The following is a 13,186-nucleotide window of genomic DNA, read 5'->3' on the forward strand; positions in this document are numbered from 1 at the left end:
AACGCACAGGCAAGCAAGCAAGCGCGCAAGCAAAAAAAAAAAAAAAAAAGAGAGAGAGAGAGAAAACTTTTCACAATTCGTTTTTCTGTTTTAACGTAAAGGCACACATTGGCACCGATGCGTCCCACCCAGGACGCATCGGTGCGTTGTCACATTGTAGGGATCATGAAGAGTCAAACACTGCCAAAACTGTAAGTTAAGAGTAACTTTTCGGCGAACTTGTGTTCAAAAAACAAGCAATGCTCGAATCTAATGACAGCGGTGAGAACAGTCGTGGATCGTCGGATCTGAATCTCACGGGCCAAGTCCAACCGCTATTTATACGTGCATCAGCATACCGGGTGTCCCAGCTAACTTGAACCAAGGGTTTAAAAATGAAATATTGGAGTCAGGAGAGTGAAACTAACTGCATATTGGTGATAGGCATTTGGCGCACCACGGGAAATTTTTTGTATCGCAATTACTTAACTAGTAATTAAGATAATTTTTTTAAATTTTTTAATATTGACTTTAGACACTAAATGTGATTCGCAAAGTTGGAGAGCACTTTCAGAAACCCGCATTCCATTATTCGCCATAAAGAAAACCTTACGTGTACCTCTTTTTCCGAGCTCGAAAGAAAGCCCGCGAAATACAAAAAAAATCACGTGACGAGCACATTTGCGCGTCGCGATCGTGCTGCTCTCAACCGTGCTTTCAGTGAACGAAATCAGCTCCGGCCTTTATTCGACGGCCCCGTTGCAGCGGCAGGCCGATATCTTGGCGGGGGTTTTTCGTCCGCGTCAGCTAGTTGGCACCCGGCGACGACGACTTAGTCCCAATCTGATAAGATACTGAGATGGCGAGTCTGCTTTGTCACTCAGAAGCAAAAGAGAAATACAGGGAATAATGTTTCGCCGCGAGGTGTTGGCGGCTGTGTGTTGCAGTTTCCTAATGAGGATTTTGAAAGCTGGAAGCAGCGGTGAAGCACAGTTTGTCGTGTGCTCTTCTTATGCCACTCTCATGCGAGACTGAATCTTTGGTGTAGTGATTACTAGCACTGCAGACATGCCGTTTACAAATGAAGAGAAAGCAGACATGGTTCTGGCTCTAGGTGCATGTCATGGGAACAGAAGGCGCGCTGCAGACCTTATGCAACAATGGCACCCAGGCAGGCGGCCAAGTTCAGTAACGATCCTGCGTGCCTTCGAGACGCTGCGACGGATGGGCAGTTTTACGTCCACACGACACAGAGCACCTGTTTTTGACGAGGACTTCGAGACGCATATTTTATCGCTGTTCGCTCTGGAACCCCAAGCAAGCGTGCGCAGCGTGAGCGAGGATACCGGAGTCTCCAGGTCATCAGTTTGGCGAATACTGCGCAAACACCGCCTGCATCCGTACCACGTACAGCTTCATCAAAATCTGTTGCCACGGGACTTCCAAAACAGGACCGATTTTGCTAATTGGATTCTGATAAAGATGCAGGACGACCCGGATTTTTTGAACAAAGTGATATGGAGTGACGAAGCTAGTTTTTCGCGCAATTCACAGGTGAACCTGCACAATGCTCATTACTGGAGCGATTCAAATCCCTACTGGGTTTTACAGACGCAGCACCAGTACCAGTGGTCATTTAGTGTTTGGTGTGGACTTTTCGACGGTAGTTTGATCGGGCCTGTGTTTTTCGACCAGACGCTGACAGCAGATCGCTACACCAATGATATCCTCAGAGGACCCGTTGACGACTTCCTTTCGGATCTACCGCTCGCCAGGGCCACAAATGTGTGGTTTCAACACGATGGCGCCCCCGCGCACAGCAGCGCCAAGGCTCGGACCTGGCTCGACGCAGCGTTCCCGCAGAAATGGATAGGACGACTAGGTCCCGTGAACTGGCCAGCCAGGTCTCCTGATATGACACCTCTGGACTACTTTTTGTGGGGTCATATCAAGGACAAGGTGTACAGCACACCAACTTCCACACCGCAAGACCTTAAAGACAAAATAACGGAAGTCTGTTTAAACATGCCTGAGGCTGTCATACGAAATGCAACGGCTGATTTGGTTACAAGATGCCATAGCTGTATCGTCGCACAAGGTGACCTATTCGAGCACTTTTTATAATTGGTAAGAAACCGAAATGAAATGGAGTCAGGACAACCGCATGCCACGGCTGTCATCGCCGCACAGCCAAGCCATAAACCGCCACTTTTATTTTCTTTGCAACTGGCAAATAAAACTCCTCTCATTTGAAAACTTCGAGCTTGGCAGTCTTTATCGCGACTGCAAAGCGCAGCGCACTCGCTGCAATTTACACCGTCACGCGCGAACTGGCTGACACGGCCGAAGAAACCACCACCAAGATATCGGCCTGCCTCTGAAACGGGGCCGCCGAATGAATACCGGAGCTGATTTCGTTCACTGAAAGCACGGTTGAGAGCAGCACGATCGCGGCGCGCGAATGCGCTCGTCACGTGGTTTTTTTTGTATTTCGCGGGCTTTCTTTCGAGCTCGAAAAAAGAGGTACACGTAAGGTTTTCTTTATGGCGAATAATGGAATGGGGGTTTCTGAAAGTGCTCTCCAACTTTGCGAATCACACTTAGTGTCTAAAGTCAATATTAAAAATTTTAAAAAAATTATTTTAATTACTAGTTAAGTAATTGCAATACAAAAAATTTCCTGTGGTGCGCCAAATGCCTGTCACCAATATGCAGGTAGTTTCACTCTCCTGACCCCAATATTTCATTTTTAAACCCTTGGTTCAAGTTAGCTGGGACACCCGGTATATTCCAGAGTAACCCCGCTTGCTCCCATACATTCGCAGTCTGATTAGACACGACACTTTCGCTATCGGATCGGCGACAACATTAAAAAATTCTGAATGCAATAGACGCGTCATGCATCGCCGAGTGATAGCATCACAGCGGGCATTATCCGGTGGAAAAGGGTCAACGGCAAAAAAAAAAAAAAAAAGAACTGTGTGCGCGCGGCAATATTACCGGCCAATTACGTTCGCTATGTCTCGCTTGGAAAATTAAAGTGCTCGTCTGCAGGAAAAGCCAAAGCGTTGTCTGAAGATTTGTTAGCAGGTAGAGTTTCTTACTCTTTCTCTTGCTTTCTCATTTTGTGGGCCGGCTTTATTTACGTACAAGCTACGTATTTACGTACGTAGAAGACGCGCGATCCGTGTCTTCGGCTTATGTGCACCATATTTACTATTTTTGTTTTAGTAGAAATTTGTTTCCGCACATTGATCATTTGCACCGGCCAAGATGAAATCGCGGACGAGGCTATAACAAGAATCAAAATTTAGCATCAACACGTTAGTCCGTTACGTTCGACGGCAGCTGCAGCCAGAAGTTGCATTTCGTGTCCAGCGTTGTCCTGTCCGTTCATTTTTACTTGTGCTCGCGTCCGCACTTGCTGGAACCCCTTATACGTTCGCCTTTCTTGTATTCACCACCGTGAGGTGAAAAAAAAAAAAAACGCATTAACGCTCCTTATACGTATGGTGCACAAGACGTGCGGGGATCACCTCCTTGCCTCTGCCGAAAGTTTTCAGATGAGGGTTCATCATACAATGGCCCTATAACAGAGCCCTCTGCAGCAGTCGGCAGCGGTCGCGCCAGCGTTCGCGCGTGACCCCGCGGCGTGACGCCTCAGTCCGCTGAACGTGTACAGTGGTTCCGTTGTCGGTCCTACTTCGTCACAACCACTGAAGTTATATGTGGCGTCAGTTCGCGGGCTAGGAGTTTCGTTCTGTTATTCTATGTCTTAGTTTGTCGGCAAAAAAAAAAAAAAAAGGAAAGCCGTCTTCCGCTGATCTCAACTCGCGGGATGGGGGAATGGCACGCACACCGTTGGCGGCTCACCCCCCCCCCCAACCCTCCACACGGGGGAGCGGCCCACACATGACAGCGCCCCGTCGGCGTGCGCAGGCCGTCCGCGACCAGCGGGTGGGCGCCGCGGGAGGCGGCAGGCGCGTGCCGGCCATGGCCGCCGACCGCCGCCTGTCGCTGGTGGCCGCCGAGCCGCTCAGCCCCGGAGACTCCCTGGGACCCGTGCCGCCGCTGGGCCTGGCAGGGGTGGACCCGCTGGCGGCGCTCGCGTGGCGCTGCCTCGACGAAGCGCCTGCGCCGGCCAACGCCGCCGTCAAGGTACGTGGTGTGTATGCGTGCATGCGACCTGAAAGCAGGCTGTAGGGGATATTGAATCGCGGTGAACGTTTCACGTCGAAAAATTGAAAAAAAAAATAATAATAATAAAAATGAGGAATACGAGCGGCGACTTCGACACGGTGCACGTGTGTGTTGCCTTCTCGCCTAATTTGTCCAACAAACAAAAAAAGAACATCGAGCCCTTCGGATTCCCCTCATTCTTATCACTCATTGCATAGCGAGGGTCTCTGCTTTTTGCAGCCTTGCTGCCTTGAGGTAGCAAAACGAAGCTTTATTGGGCAGTTGCCTGCTCCTATAAGTTCACATACTAGGAGCCGTCTGCGGTTGAAAGGACGTTCTACATGGGCCGGCCGTGGGCGTCAGTGGTGCTGTTACCAGTATACCGTGGTACTGATACCCGGAAAATTGAACGAAAGGAAGACAGTAACGGTAGCTGACTGGTAAAGCGTCGTACGCGTAATGTCAGAGATGTGGGCTCGGCTCCTATCGGCGGCAAGTTGTCTTTTCGTCCACTTTCATCTCTCTTTTTCCTTATCGTTTCCACACTTCAATTTCTAAAGAAATCTACTTGGGCACGCCCGCTGTGGCTCGTGAGCGTACTCGCATGGGTAATCGAATGCAGGTTTATAGACGATTTAATTTTTTTGGCCTAAGGGCTGTTATACGGGCAATTCCTCTCTTTTTGTATTCGATGAAGTCAAGTGAACATCATAGTGGTACACAGAACGCGCCTATGTATGCGCAAGCATTTTCATTATACATATATATCGATCGTATAATTATGCATTGGTTCCTCTTATAGTTACGAAATGGCTGCGTTAGCAGACCATAATGCAGGCCGCTCGGACGCTTCTTTACAAAAAAAAAAAAAAAAACTCCTCTATTTGTGCAGAGATGCTGTTCCCAATTATCGCTGTTCAAAGCGTGTCAGAGTGGCGCGCGCGGGAAATCAAAACTAAAGCGATGTTTTTTTTTTCTTTTTTTCGCGTTGCTGGTGCCTCGGTTTGGTTTGAGAGACCATACTATCTGCGCTGAATCGGTGGCTCTGGCACTGAACTTGAGGGTTCGACTGCCGGCCTTGGCTGCCGCGTTCCGGTACACGCTAAAGAAGCCCAGATGACCGAAATTAAACCCGAGCAGCACACTGTACAGCTTCCCTCATAATTAGATCATGGTTTTGGTACGTAAAACTCCAGCATTTAATTAATTTCATTTAAATATAAATTAAACACGCGCCAGGTGGAGGCTATGGGTGGAGCTCCCACATTAAACTTAGCGTAAACTTAGCCCCTCGTCTCTAATTACCTAGGTACCTTTCCCTGTGCTTTTCTAGGCTTCCGTTGTCTGTTGGCATGATTGTGGTTGTCAGTAAAAAAAAAACGGACCCCTCTTTTTCTCTTGTTTTTTTAACGCATGGTATACGAATATAATGATTTGGTATACAACTGGGGCCGCTCCCTAAAGAGTTTTAGCCTATGCGTATACACGCCCTACCGTAGCGGCATTACTTCTAAGACGCCAGTGCTTTTGTATATCTATACATATTTTGCTTCGACGAGAACACCCTTTCAGACGTGTTGTGGTTCAAGAAAGTGTTTCCAGATCTCGCTACCAGCGCCGCTGCTTCCGTTTGTCTTCAAGGGACCCTGAAACGATTTTGACGATTCTTTACAAACGTACTGAGTCGTTAGAGTAGGTCCTTCTGATCATTAATTGACACATCTAAGTGCTCGGCGTAAAGCGTGTAATTTATTATAAAGTTTTAAAAATGCACGTCGCTGCCGATCGCAGCACACTGCTCGGCGGAATTTCAAGCCGCCCCAACCATATGACCGAAAACACCCATATGACGTCAGTGGGGCGAGCTATCCGATTGGCTGACCAGGGCGCGTGATCGACAATTTTTCCAACTTTATGATAAACAAATGATGTTCGTAATAGTTGGAATGTTACTCAATTTGTTTTTATAAAAAGAAAGTAACATAAAGAGAATGCACAAGAACAATTTTTCAGTACATTTAAGCACTTCCGGCACACAGCAAGTGTCGTCGGCTTGTGTTACAACGTGCTCCGTCTTTGACGAGAGCTCCGCCGTCAGTGTCGGTTTGTCTTTTCGCGAGCGCTATGATTCGACTTTGTTGCGTTGTGGACTGAAAACGTAGCGACTGGCAATATGTCAAGCTACGACATCGTGTCCCTCTGCAAGCCAGTAGACGAGCGGACTGACTGCAGCGCATCGCACTGCAGCTATCCGATCGGCGCCAGGATTTTTGCGATTGCGGCCGTCACTTTACACCGGAATATTACTAACGCAACAGCGTTTCGCCAGTCCGGTATTAGGGTAAACGCAAGCGCAAGGGGACAGGGCCTGGCCGTGTCCCCTTGCGTGTCGTTTCAGGGGATGAACAGAAGCACAAATGTGAATGGTCTGCACGGTGCAGCCACCTGGTGGCATAGAGCTCAACCACACACAGTAGCAGTAACAAAATGTATTCTTCTTTGTTGCTGGTGTAAATTTTTCGCAGGGGTGTAATCGTTAACACGTTGTTCTTGTAAATGTTTAAAATGTTTTACACTTGGTTAGAGCAATATTAGCTCTTTCTTTGGCTGGTTAAGCTCTGCGCCAACGTATGGCTGGACCGTGGAGACCGATCAGGCAGCTCACGTACGTCTACGCTAAAGTTCTTTCATCAGCTTGACTTTATGTATCCACCGTTCCGTCGAAATGTTCAGCTAGTGTGGGATTACCGGAATACCATACATGTTCGGCGCTACGATATAATGCTCGCAACGCACGCTGCTTCGATAGCTCTCGCTTGGGGTCGATGGCCAAGCGGCTAGCGGAGAGGTTTCGCGCGGGCGGGGGCGGGCTCCAAAACAACCGGAGGTGGACGATGTGACGTCGCATCGTGACGCAGAACCAGTGAAGGCGGAGCTTAGCCCCGATCGCTCGGCGAACGAGTTGAGGAGGAAAAGAACGGCTAGGGAGGAGGGTAACTTGTAATCACTTGTAGCTCCATTAATACGTAATGCTTCACTTAAATTGTGGTGCGAATGTTCTACTTAAGCTGTACCCTTCACGTGTACAAAATTTGTCCGAACCGTTTCAGGGGCCCTTTCAGTGTCCCGGCAATACGTCATACGGACAAGTTAATGCTCCAAATTCAGTGGCCACGTTTGTCACTGAAACAATAAAAGCGCCTACTTCAAGCTTGAAACTAACGTCGAGAAACTACCTCTCAGAATTTTTTTTTTGTGCTTTAACTTGCTTTCTTTTAGTGCTACAGGCCCGAAAAGTCCAGCACGTACACAGGGTGTTCTTACGAATACTTTAGGTAATACTTAAAAGTAGCTATTTTGAAATAAAAGGACGGTTTCCTTCGGAGACATCGGTGATGGCGACCATGATGTGACGGGTGATACAAGGTAATTATTCGCTAGTTAACAGAAATTTATATTAGCCTTTAAGCTTGCAGTTCCAGCGGGCTCATCGTAATTGGGAAATTGAAGCCAGCTCTCCGTACAATAGCCATATCAACTTTTGGATCTAAAAAAAAAAAAACGCCGTTAGCTGCGGAATTGTGGCACGACAAAATTCGGCTGTCAGAGCGCGCGCTCCCGCAACTGGGGGGAGTCTGCAGCGAATGCAAAGCCACGCCCCTCGAGGCGACGTTCTGCTTACGTCACCCAGCAGCGGGCAGCCAGCGCGCTGGGCTCCGCGCTCCTCGCTGCCACCAGTGCACATAGATTGTGCTGTAGGCCGCCGTTTGTTTGAGAACGGAATATCTTTGTTGGGCCTTACGATTGTGGTGACATTATGTGACGTTTCTTCCGCAGCCAAATATTCGTGTGCGTCATTACGTGCTCGTTTTATAATGCCTTGCCAAAGTGCATAGTTATTACTAATCGTACGATAAAAGCACAGTGTATATGCATGAAGGTAGCAGAAATTGGACGCGCGAACCGTAACGATTAATTTTTGTTCGCTCAATTGTGGGATTCACACCCGTGCTCTTGGGACAAAGGAACGACAAGACAGTAGTGCAAACCATCACAAGGGCATTTATTGCACCTTTCATAGACTAATGCCTGCTAGCCGAGTTGCTATCCACAAAGCATGCCGATGGGCGCGCGACAAATCGCGGAAGTCCGACTCACCGCCGACCGGATAACGAGCGAATATGTTCGCCCCACGCTGGACAGCAGCGCCTGGTCGTTCGCGTGGTCACGGGAACGGTGGCGCGTTCGAACGATTGTGTTCGTCCATTCCGGGGTAGGCCTCGCGAGACGGTCTCGCAGAAGCATGGATCGGCGCACGCGCAGAACGTGCGCGCCTCCAGCCGATTCCGAGCCAAAGAGGAAGAGCCTTCTCCTTTTTGCGCCCAAGTAACCACGCCGTTAGGTGGCGTTAGCAGAGCAACACTCGCGCCATCTCTCGTACTACCCTGCAAGCATATCGACCGCCGCAGTAAAGCCACACGGCGAAGCCGGATTACAAGAGACGGGAGCTATGCGACAAAACAACGTATCAGAGGACGCGTGAGAGTCGTCCATCTCCACACAATTAGTAAGCATGTTGCTTGCTACGTACAGTCAACCACAAAAGTTTGCGGACTACGGAATCTCAGAAAACGTTCAATTTCTGAGCAGCCTGTAACAGTAGACATTAAAAACCGAACATCACGCTGTTGTTCACGTGTACTGGTAGATACTGCAAATGTAGATAATATAGACTGCGTTGTGAGTCTGCGCAGATATTCAGCTTTTTCTCACATGTCGCGTTCCGTAAAATTCTGTGGTCGACTGTACACCGTCGAGAAAAAAAAGACATTTACCTTCGAATTCCATTTCGTAAAATATGCCCTAAAATGATTTTAGACCTAATATGAATGAACGAGTACGCGAAGAAAGCAAGAAGGCAGGGAGGTTAACCATGACGCACGTCCGGTTTTCCACCCTGCGCAAAGCAAGGAGGGCAAAGAGCACTGGGTGCGACGCGCACCTTGATGCGCACATCGCCATTATAAACGGCTGCATAGACCCGTCAAATTGAGAAACTGCAGCTTGGTTTACGTGAACTCGACGCGTTTGGGTCGAGTGAGAAGGCGAGATGACTCCCACCGACTCAGGCGACGTCGTTGTATCTTGTCAGATGGGTTGGGTGAGTCAACCCAACCCTTGCAGGCCAGTTCACAGAACTCGCATCGACGTTTACTCGGCCCGACACGCTAGCATTTGCCGAAACCCGACGGCCGATTTTTGGCCCAACAAGCCGACTTAACCGGACTATATTGGGTTCATGTAAACGTAGCCTGCGACAACGCTCTCGTTCACAATAACCTTCATGGGCTGTGCCAATTTAACACCTTTCAGACACAGCGGTTGCTGGACGGCGTAACTGGACGAAGCAGCATAGGCGGTGTTAAACGATCTCGAACACCCGCGAAAGTATTTTCCCTGCAGACTATCCCACGTGTAAGTCTACGTATTCCTCATATATTCCAACACGTAAGACTATTGCCGTCATAAGTGGCCCGGCCCATGAGTTATTATTTCGCCACCATACATTTTAATCCGTAAGCGTGTGATAACAGAGTACACTGCCAACGTACTATCGAAATAGGACATGGTGCTTACGTCACCGCACGAACGCGTGTTTGAATCGGTGTGCTCTCTTGGCTGCGCATGATTTACCCGCTGAAAGAGTTGTAGGCACTAATTAAAGTAGACATCAGCACGGCTACGTAAAAACTTTGTTACACAACGTGCTGTAATTGAGGTGACAATAGAAGAGCACAAAAAAGGACAATAAAAATAAATAATATTTAAATGCGGTATTCGGCCAATGTTAATGATGCGGTGACTACCAAATAATTACACTGCGCTTCCGTTATTGGTGTCCGTGGATTTCCTGCGTGGTGGCAACTCGGGTTATCTTGCTTTCTCCTAATTCCTATTTCTTTAGTGATAGTGTATTTGAAATTCTCAGACAGCCGGCCCTAAAGAAGCCTACCGTCTTATTGCTTTTAACTTAAAATTAACAAAAAAGCAAATAAAACACATTTATACAAATTGAGAACGTCTACATCTCTTGCAAATGAGAAAAGTTGGTCTGATCATGAAAGATAAGTTCACCGATCTAATAATAATAATAATAATAATAATAATAATAATAGAGGCGATTTGGGCCCTTACTCTATTGGGGAGAAAACTTCGAAATGGCTTCTAGAAAAAAGCTCACGCTGCATATTCGTTCAACAAATAGCACCACCTTAGTTGTTGCTGCTGCTCGGAATCGCACGACATAAAAGGTTAAATGTCATCACATGCCACAAGACAACAAAGCACGCAGCGTGCACGAGTGGACGTGCGGTCAGAAAAAAAGAATAAGGAAGGAAAGAGCAAAAACAAGAACGCCCTCCTCTTTATCACAGCTACAGAGCAGCCGGTTTATGTATCGCTACCAGGCCACAGCGCCGTTTCCGTTTCATTCGTCTGTTTTCGTGTTTTTGCTTTTTGTTTTTATCACCACTAATAAGTACTTCGCCTGCCGCCTCTTCGCAGTGTCCGCCCATACCCCGCATTCACATTTGTTTTTTGTTTTCTTTCCCTACGATGCCTTATCAAAGTTCGCGCAAAATGCCCGTCGTCCTCCCATCAAGCGGCTCCGGACAAAGAAGGCGTCTGAAGCGCGCAAAGAGAGATATAGAAAAAGTAAAACTAAAATACAGTACACATTACGCAGGCGTGACGGCGCGGGGCAGCCAAGTGCTCGCGCTTCAAACGATGTCCCGAATCACCCATGCGCGCTAAGCGCTGGAACAAAAAGGCCAGAGAGAGAGAGAGAGAGAGAGAGACTGTATAAAGTAACGGTGGCGCCGGCATCGCGGTTCGGAGGCTAATTAAACGACGAGCTGTTTAGCGACATATGTAAACAAACAAGGCCCTCTGTCAAGGGACTGGTAATTAAGAGATTTTTCTATCCTCCCTTCGCTCTTCACTATCTCTCTCTCTCTCTCTAGTCGCTTTTGCCGCCGCTTCCTCATTGTTTCACATACGTATATACGCTTTGCCGAAGGCGACTCAGCAGGAGCGTCGATTTCAGTCGATCACTGCTCACTCTCCACCGCTTTTATTTTTCACTCTCTCTTTATTGTATACGCCCCCCACTTTGTCTTCTCAGCCAGGCATGGCGCGGTTACTTAAGCGCCAAAGATGAACGGGCTATCTATACTCTTGTTCGATCGCTTGCTTTGTAAAGGCCGCTCTGCGTTACCTCGAGCATATTCCGTGTGCTCTGCCCCATGCGAAAACAAGACCATACGGGACTTCGCATTGATCGCTGTTTACTACAAAGTGCGTCTTCTCCCGGATGTTCATTTAACTTTTGAAGCTAGATATAGGCACGGAATCGATCCGCGTGCGTCGTATACTTCGCGCTGAATCTCGTCCGTGTTTCCTCGGTCATTTTTCTTTTGTTTTCGTTTTGAGTCTCGAGCTTGTGTCTCTTACAATTATCGACGTAAGGAGAGCCGACTGTGAAGAGCCCCGTAAGAGGGTCATCGGTCATGCAGCGCACGCCACGCTGTCACGCTGCGCCCGACCGTTTCGAAGATGACCGAGGACGAGCTGCGAGCGGCGCGTTTTCGTTTTGTCTTTGTATTGTTCTCTTACGTCGTTTATTCGATTGTTCGAACAGCAGTGATCTCGGCGATCACCGGTGCGCAGGGGACTGTACATTCTGTCATTCCGAACAGCGCGCCACAATGCGAGCGAGTGTCTTTGTATAACGGACATCTTTTAGCTTTTCTTGCGACGTAATCGAAGCGTTGACCTGCAAGGGACACCCGAGAGCACCCGAGTCTGGGCAGGTGTTTGAGCTGTGAATAAAAGCTTGCTCCGCCAGGCCAACGTATACGCTTCCGTCGTCTGCTAGCTGTAACCCCGTTTCGTTCCCACCGACAATTTGCTAGGTATTGGGATCGCGAGCATCTTTACAGTAAATTGCCGTTTAAATTATTTCCCTTCGCAGACGGAGGAAATGCGAAACAAAACGAGTCGAAGGCATATATATCCTGCTTTCGCAATATCAATATATCGGTTTGTGTGTGTGTGTGTGTGTGTGTGTGTGTGTGTGTGTGTGTGTTTGTGTGTGCGTGCGTGTGTGTGCGTGTGCGTGCGTGCGTGTGTGTTATTCACTCAGTGAAGTTCAGCTCGTTTTTTATATACAACATACAATCATGCACCCAGCTTCCTTCACTCTTGAATTGTAATCTGCAAGAATAAGTTGTGGGTGTTTACCAATTCAGAAGGAACAAGGTGTTGGCACGCATGGGCCGTTTTTCACGCGAATCGAACGCGTCGATGTGAGTCCGGCTACACCGACGCGTAAGCGAGGCGTCAGCAACTGAAAACAATGGCCAATGTGTTCGCATCGGAACTAACTCTTTTCGCTTTATTTGAGCGCTAACGCTGCCTCGGGTGAAATGTAGCGACATATTAAAAACATTGACTCGACATCCCGCCCCTGCGAAAGTGGATGCACAGCGAAGCTGTTGAAAACAACCGCTACAACGGCTGAGCGTTGTATGCGATGTTTTATTGCTTTAGAGTAATGATAGTAATGGTAATGTAGAGTAATGATAGTAATGGGGGTAATAGTAAATTTGACAGCACGCCGCCGCCCATAGCGGTGCTGCAACAACATTGAAATCAGTTGCTAGGCTGGTTATTTTATTTACGAAAGGCTGGGAACTCACGTCACTCACCACATCGCAAGCTGCCGTCGCCGCGGCAGCTTGCGCAGCAGTAATCTTTAACGCGAAACGTATACAGGCTTCTCTACGTGCTTCGCTTTGTAATCAGGAGCACCTTATCATCAACTATGTGGTTCGGATTTTTGTTTTGAGCTTGTTCTTTATTGAAGCGTATACTGTTCTGTATGTTAATGTATGCGTGATTAGAAAGAATGTAGGCACTGTTTGCTTCGCTTTGCTGAGTGCTTGTAGCCCCTGCCTTACGGGGGTAT

At 48.1% G+C, this 13,186-nt stretch overlaps 1 protein-coding gene across 2 annotated transcripts in view; it reads left to right on the forward strand.

Annotated features, from left to right (window-relative positions):
* The window catches only part of LOC126548556 (uncharacterized), a 95,816-nt gene that overhangs the window by 69,963 nt on the left and 12,667 nt on the right, over nt 1-13,186 (forward strand). The window contains exon 2 of one of the 2 annotated variants that reach the window (XM_055063365.2): nt 3,919-4,137. In XM_055063365.2, coding sequence (XP_054919340.1) covers nt 3,973-4,137 — 165 coding nt within the window. In that variant the 5' untranslated portion in view covers nt 3,919-3,972. Of the gene's footprint in view, nt 1-2,769; nt 4,138-13,186 lie in introns of those variants that run through there. The other variant, XM_050196782.3, reaches the window with a different exon arrangement.

This window comes from Dermacentor andersoni, chromosome 1 (assembly GCF_023375885.2).
Source record: "Dermacentor andersoni chromosome 1, qqDerAnde1_hic_scaffold, whole genome shotgun sequence".
NCBI lineage: Eukaryota > Metazoa > Arthropoda > Arachnida > Ixodida > Ixodidae > Dermacentor > Dermacentor andersoni.